This window comes from Eubalaena glacialis, chromosome 8 (genome assembly GCF_028564815.1).
Source record: "Eubalaena glacialis isolate mEubGla1 chromosome 8, mEubGla1.1.hap2.+ XY, whole genome shotgun sequence".
Lineage (NCBI taxonomy): Eukaryota > Metazoa > Chordata > Mammalia > Artiodactyla > Balaenidae > Eubalaena > Eubalaena glacialis.
In genome coordinates this window covers 78979813-78987106 of record NC_083723.1, presented here as the reverse complement: position 1 = coordinate 78987106, position 7294 = coordinate 78979813, and the positions used below count along the sequence as shown (strand labels likewise).

The 7294-nt window shown below is 52.5% G+C and overlaps 1 protein-coding gene and 1 long non-coding RNA gene across 2 annotated transcripts; one reads left to right on the top strand and one right to left on the bottom strand.

Moving 5' to 3' along the window:
* The first annotated feature begins 494 nt into the window (after window positions 1–494).
* HOXA2 (homeobox A2) lies at window positions 495–2633 on the top strand. Its single transcript, XM_061197857.1, has 2 exons — window positions 495–1161; window positions 1832–2633. The coding sequence occupies exons 1-2, from the start codon at window positions 783–785 to the stop codon at window positions 2569–2571; spliced, it is 1119 nt and encodes a 372-aa protein (XP_061053840.1). The 5' UTR covers window positions 495–782; the 3' UTR covers window positions 2572–2633.
* A 740-nt stretch (window positions 2634–3373) lies between these two features.
* Window positions 3374–7180, bottom strand: LOC133096310 (uncharacterized). The gene is made up of 2 exons (XR_009701764.1): window positions 6888–7180; window positions 3374–3510 (listed from the first exon to the last, which is right to left on the bottom strand). It is a non-coding gene; the product is annotated as an uncharacterized LOC133096310 (long non-coding RNA).
* Window positions 7181–7294: the final 114 nt, after the last annotated feature.

The window sequence follows — 7294 nt, the reverse complement described above, 5'->3', positions numbered from 1 at the left end:
CCGCCCCCGCCCCCGCCCTTCCTCTCTCTGTCTCATCTCCCCTCTCCCTCTGCTTCTTCCTCCTGCCTCAGCAGAACTTATGTGGTTGGGATGCGGGGCCCTCGGGTGTCAAAACTTTAAGATTAATGGATTACTTTGTTAATGACTGCAGGCGTCAGACTGAGGTGCTCAAATGATTTGTGAGGTGCGAGGCGTCTTCCCGACAGTCCGAAACAATGCGCGGAGTGTGCGGGGGAGGCAGAGGGCAGCCGCCGCCGGGACCGGCTGCAGGGCTCACCACTCGCACGCACTCACACACTCACACACACTCCCAGGCGCACACACCAGATCCGTGCTGATCAGGAGGCAGGCAAGCACCCTCGCCCCCACGCACTCCCAGGCATCCCTAACCCACACCCACATATAGGTATTTTTGCCCTGAAAAAAGTGTAAATAAAGCCTCGCTGGCCCCCAATGAGGCGTTCCTTCCCGACTTTTTTGGATCAATCAAACAGACAGTGGCTTCTTTTGATTAAAGCCCAAATTGTCATTGGGCAGAAGCAATCATGTGACAGCCAATTCGGTCCAATTTCAACCTTGTCTCCATGAATTCAATAGTTTAATAGTAGCGCGGTCCCCATACGGCTGTAATCAGTGAATTAGAAAAAAAACACCCCAGCAGCGATCTTCTATGATAGATTTTTTTTTTTCCCTCCGCGCTCGCCTTTTTCCTGGGCCTTGCCCCCCCAAAGCCCCTCCAGAAGAGGGAACTTTTTCTCCGAGGGGGCTCCAAGGAGAAGGCCATGAATTACGAATTTGAGCGAGAGATTGGTTTTATCAATAGCCAGCCGTCGCTCGCTGAGTGCCTGACATCTTTTCCCCCTGTCGCTGATACATTTCAAAGTTCATCAATCAAGACCTCGACGCTTTCACACTCGACACTGATTCCTCCTCCTTTTGAGCAGACCATTCCCAGCCTGAACCCGGGCAGTCACCCTCGCCACGGCGCTGGCGGCCGCCCCAAGCCGAGCCCCGCGGGCAGCCGCGGCAGCCCAGTGCCCGCCGGCGCCCTGCAGCCGCCCGAGTACCCCTGGATGAAGGAGAAGAAGGCGGCCAAGAAAACCGCGCTGCCGCCCGCCTCGGCCGCTGCCGCCACCGGCCCTGCCTGCCTCAGCCACAAAGGTCAGTCCAAAGACTTGGCCCCAGGTCCCCGGACCCTCTTCCCCTTCTGGGCTGCCCCGAGAGCGGTTATGGGGGGAGGGGAGCGTGGGCTGGGAGAGCAGGGGGAGAGAGAGAGATGCTTGGCTGCTTTCCCTTCCCCTGTGGGCTCAGGAGTGGGTTTGATGTTGAGAAAAGGGATCCTGCGTTCCGCAATGATTATATATATATATATATATATATATATATATATATATATATATAGAAAGGGGTGGGGGAACTTTCCCTAACTTGTGTAATGTGGGATGATTTATTTGAGTTGGAACTGACCTCCTCTTGTCTAGTTGTCCTAGAGTTTGGCTTTTTGACAGTAATGAAGAGTGATAGATCGCTCTTGCTCAGCTAAGCAGCTGATGCATTAATTATAAATTGTGGTGTGGCTAACATAAAGTTTGCTCCCGGATGGAGAGGTTGGGGGGAGCTACAGGCAAGAATTTGATGGAGGTGGAAGAGATGGGGTCTCCCCAGGCTGGGCTCCCAGGAAAGGCAGCACAATAGCTTTACTGCATCCAGGGGCGGCCATTTTGTTGCAGTTGATCTTTTCTGCTGTATTTATTCTTCAGTGGAATAACCCCGCTCGGACCCCTTCACCTCCAACTGTGCGTGTGTCTCTTGTTGGTTTCCCTTTCCGCAGAATCCCTGGAAATCGCCGATGGCAGCGGCGGGGGCTCCCGGCGCCTGAGAACTGCTTACACCAACACGCAGCTTTTAGAGCTGGAAAAAGAATTTCATTTCAACAAGTACCTTTGCAGACCCCGAAGGGTGGAAATTGCAGCGCTGCTGGATTTGACTGAGAGACAAGTGAAAGTGTGGTTTCAGAACCGGAGGATGAAGCACAAGAGGCAGACCCAGTGCAAGGAGAACCAAAACAGCGAAGGAAAATTTAAAAGCCTTGAAGACTCTGAGAAAGTGGAGGAGGACGAGGAAGAGAAGTCGCTCTTTGAGCAAGCCCTCAGCGTCTCCGGGGCCCTTCTGGAGAGGGAAGGTTACACTTTTCAGCAAAATGCCCTCTCTCAGCAGCAGGCTCCCAATGGACACAATGGTGACTCCCAAAGTTTCCCAGTTTCGCCTTTAACCAGCAATGAAAAAAATCTGAAACATTTTCAGCACCAGTCACCCACTGTTCCTAACTGCTTGTCAACAATGGGCCAGAACTGTGGCTCTGGCCTGAACAATGACAGTCCCGAGGCCCTCGAGGTCCCCTCTTTGCAGGACTTTAACGTTTTTTCCACAGATTCCTGCCTGCAGCTTTCAGATGCAGTCTCACCCAGTTTGCCGGGTTCCCTTGACAGTCCTGTAGATATTTCAGCTGACAGCTTTGACTTTTTTACAGACACACTCACCACAATCGACTTGCAGCATCTGAATTACTAAAAACATTAAAGCAAAACAAAGCATCACAAAACAAAAACCCCTTTGACCAGGTGGTTTTGCCTTCCTTTATTCTGAGAGTTAATTTTTATTTTATTTTCTTCTTGACTTACCCTCTCCCTCCTTTAAATGTTGAGGATTTTTCTGTTTAGTGATTCCCTTAACCCAGTTACAGAGCCATCTTTTTCAGATTATTTTGGAGTTTTAGTTGTTTAAAATCTAATCCAACAACCCTCTATGTGATTTCCTGAAAGCAATATATGAGGCCTGCAAGAAAGTGATCATAATTGTATCTTCACTTTCTTTTTATTTTTGTATTACATTAGGATGCATTGTCATGCGTATTTTTGGTAGAATAAATTCTCCTTTGCTATAAGTAGCTTTCTTATTTTTTTTCCTCCCCCTCTTTCTCAAGGCTCATAACAGTTTCTTTTTCCTCTTTTAGTCTAACTTGGTAAATAAAATTCTGGTCACAATCCATTTTCTTTTTCAATTTTAATATATTTATTAAATGGGCATGTTCAAAGTCTTCAATAGACAGCAACAAAAAAAGAAAGCCAGAAAATGGTTAGGGCTTCTGAGAAGTGTGGTTTTTTGTTTTTTAAGGGAATGGATTAGGTTTTTCAATGTAGAGGTTCAAGCCATAGATTTAAATTGGTAATAGAAACAGGATTGGGCAGCCTCAGAGTTGGGCCAAGCCCAAGCTTTTGAAAGTGGAGAAATAAAGTGCCTACAGAAACCTCCAACTCCAGGAAGGAGGAACATGGAGTTTCTTTAACAAGCTATCAGTCTCCAGGTCAATAACTAAGTTATCAAGAATTCATTTATTTATACACATTTGTTTCAAACATTTACATTCCAAACCCCTCCCCCACAAATCCCCAAACATTTTCAGTGTGGTTGATTAGTCGCCCAGCTGTTGATGGGTCCAGGCAAACAGACCTAAAACAGAAAAACAAAAATAAAACAAAACAATGGTTACTAGCTGGAAAATGCACTTCAGAAAGGGTTTTTTTTTTTTTGCAATCCTCTGGTTCAGTCATTCTAGGATTCTTTTTTTTTTTTTCAGGGTCAGAAAAATCAATATTTCATTCTTAAATCTGTTTACATGGCAAATAATGGATCATTAAAGCTTTGAAGTCAGGTTAGCAAGATGAGATTTAAAGTGGAGTGTTTCTACCCTCCAGGTTATAAATTAACCCAGTTTCTAGAGAGAGAAAGAGAAAAAGCACTTTAAATGAAATATCAATAAAATGTGAACTAGGGATGTTACTGGGTTGTTCTGGTTTTTTCTCCCTTCTTATGTCTCCCCATGTTTATTTTTCCCTTACTGAGCTCTGTTCCGATGGCTACTTACCGTGAGAAAAGGCAGCTAGTAAGCAACATGTGTGGGGGGCGGGTTGATTTGAGAACCCGGCTCGTAATAGCAAAGGCTTGGAAGTTATGAGGAAATCGCGATCCTTCTCCACGGGTTTGCTGCCTACCTTCCCCCACCCTTTTGCCCCCTAAATCCCGGCAGCGGCGGAGGCGAGTGGGGACCCGGGCAGGTCTCCTGCCGCAGGCGCCGCGCGGAGCGGAGCAGGCGGCCCGGCCGCGGCCAGGGTTTAGCCGCTGCTGTTTGCGATTCATCCTACGCTCATAAATCAAACGCTTTCTATGAATGAGAATGTCATCAAAGAGATCAATTGCAGGAACACATGCACAAATAAAAATCCTCTTACGTATTTGCCGGGAATCCCCGTCCGAAAGCATTAAGTTAGAAGGCGTTTAGTCATAATTCATTTTTATTGCTCTTTTAAAACAACAGCTTGGCTGAGCCGCGGATGCCATGAACAGCTCGGGGCCTCGGCGGCGTTTTGTCTCCTCCTCGTTCCTTCCCTTTCTACTACTAGAAGAGCCCTGAAAGAGGCGCTTTGAGCTCAACAAGCCGCTTGCAAGCGATCATTTAAATAGTGACCGAGCTCGCCATTCACGCACTCTCCCCGGGCGTTTAAAGAGACTTTAGCTCGCGTCGTGGGGCGCTGGCCTACTTGCCCCGAGGACCTAGGGTCTCCCACCCGGCGAAATGAGCCCTAGGATTTCGTGGTGGTGAAGGAACCAAGCTACGGAAGCCTGCAGGATCGAGGCCAGAGGAGGCTGCCTTTGTGAGCCGCACCGGGAGAGCGGCGCTCTGGGCGACCAGCCGGGGCGGAGTCGGCTCGACCTCGAGAGCCCGGCCAGCCCCGAGCAGTGCGCGGAGGCGGGTCGGTCGCGGCCCGTGTGCAGCGGCCCTGTGTGCTAGCGCAAGCTTGTGATCCCAAGAAAAACACTCCACCCACGATGGCCGGGAAAAAGGCCCGGAGGGAGGAAGAGAGGTGGAGGGAGAGGAGCTCAGAGGCGGAGAACTAGCAGAGGAAGGAGAGCGGTTGCAGACTGGGGTGGCTTTGTGGCGCGAGCCCTGCTGCCGAGGGGGTCGTGCAGACCCGAGCCGAGGAGGCCAACAAAGGGACAGGAATGAGGCAAGGGGGAGAACGTACCGACGAGCTTCGGCTGTGAGAGCAGATCGTCCTCAGTGCCAGGCCAGACCCCCTAAGGTGCTGCCTCCTCCCCCACAGGAGCCCCTTCTCTCTCCCCCCCACCCCCCGGCTGGAGGCCTGGCGCTCCCAAGGAAGCCACCTCCAGGAGGGCCTCCTTGCCTTTTCCCTTCTCCCGGATGAGGCTCCCCAGGTGCTGAAACTGGGGCAGGAGTGACCTTTCCTGGTTCCCTCTTAACCATGATTGGGGATGGGTCGCAGGTCACAGGAAAATACCCTTTCAAAAGGAAATGTTTAGGAAAAATGTTCCTTTGCTACTGAGGGAATCTACAGTCAAATGTCTGCCAGTTTTCCCTCTTGGGGAGACAGGTTAGGAGGGAGCTTCTATACGTGAAGAACAGAACACAGAAACCTGAAAGGCTGACTAACACATTTGAAATGTGCCTGCCTCAAGAAAAACTTCCTTCTTTTAACTGGGGAGGGAAAGCTAGAGAGGAGTGGGAACCCCAAATCCACATACAATCCTCAGATAAATTTGATCTGTCGGATTCCGATGTGGTGAACATGGTCAGAATAAAGCTATACAGCATTGGCTGTAAAGCTTCTGGATGATGTCTGGATTTCTTTTACCCAATAATGCATCAATTCTTGGCCTCTGTTTGGCCTTTTCTCTCTACAAGCTAAGGGTTCACACGGAACCTAATAGTAAACAGCAATTAACGACCCCGTCGGCATCGGGGTAGGACGAGGGTGATGCAGAACAGGACCCCTGTCCTGGGATGACGCTCAGATTTGCACGTGTCTCTCTAGGGAAAGACTTGAAAGTTCACACAAGGAACTATGCAGTCAGTTGTTGGGGAAGGAGGAAATGTCCCGTCCACCATCAGCCATCTGTCCCCCGCCCCTCCCACCTGCCAGCCCCCCACCCCCACTTCAGCTGTGCAATAGAATGGGGGGTGGATAAAGGAAGCTCTACCACTCCTAACATCTCCCTCCAGAAAACGAGAAACGTTGCGGGGGGGGGGGAGAGTCCATCGTACTTTGCGGGAGCCGTGGTCTCGCCCTTTGAGGCCCCGGTCGGAGCACGAAGGCTCCTGGGTCCTAGGGAGCCGGCAGATGGCCTGCAGCGCAGGGCCCGGCCCCCAGGCTTGCCACGTCCTCTAGCGTCATCTCTCTCCCCCCCCCCCCCCCGCCTCCTACCCCTCAAAATCCACCGGCGGAGTTGCTACGGATCCCGTAGGGCTCCCAGAGCAAGCTGAGTGGGGAGGAGAAAGGGGCGGAGAGCGAGGAGAGAGGGGGGGCGGAGAGCGAGGAGAGAGGGAGGGCGAAGAGCCGGGCCACCCCTGGCCTTGGCCAGCAAGCCTAGCTCCCAAGGCTCACCCACACCCGGGCGTCGAATTACAAAAGCTCCTCGTTGCCACGCTAATAGCCGGGGGGGCGGGGGGGAGCGAGGGGGAGGAGGAAGCGGGGGAGGAGGAAAGGAGGCTTCAAGACCCTCCTTGGAGAAGGGAAGTTTCCTTTTTTGCCCTCGTCCCCTCCACGCCCACTCGGGTTCCTCCCAGCCAGCTCTCTGCGTACTTCCCTCTCCATCCCGAGCTTAGAGAGCTGGTGGCCCAGCCTCGTCCTACGCCACCGTTCTCGGCACTCCTCGAGGCACCGCAGAAGGGACTGAAGGGAAAGCGCCCGGGGAGCAACCCTTCCAATTCCTTGCGTTCCGGGCTCGGCCAGTGTGCTAGTGGCGGCCCAGCTAGCTCCCGCCCACTGATTCCCGACCCGAGAGATCGAGGAGCCCTCCTCGCTTCTCACCTCTTGCCAATTCATCTTTCTGTGCGTGGTGGGGAGGGGGGCGGTGACGGGGGATGCCTTCCAGCCCCCACTTCCCGGAGCGGGGGGGGACGATCGGAGTCAGCGCGCGCAGAAAGCAGCCTCTGCTCCCCTTCGCCCCAGCGCTCCGAATCTGCCCCGGCAGCTGCCGCAGCTGCTGCTGCCGCCCGGGCTGCCTGGGGGGGCGACTGCGCGTCACCTAGACTGAGGAGCGCCGGGGATTTAAATGCCACTGAAATGGTGATCCATCACCGCAGGAGCCAGCAAACTTTCGTAGCAAGCTCCGCCATTGGCTGATATAGTCACGTGCCCCTCCCCTAGCGCCCTCCGCCCTCCCGCCCCCCCTCTTGCGCACTGTACATTCATATCATTTTTCTTCTCCGGCCCCA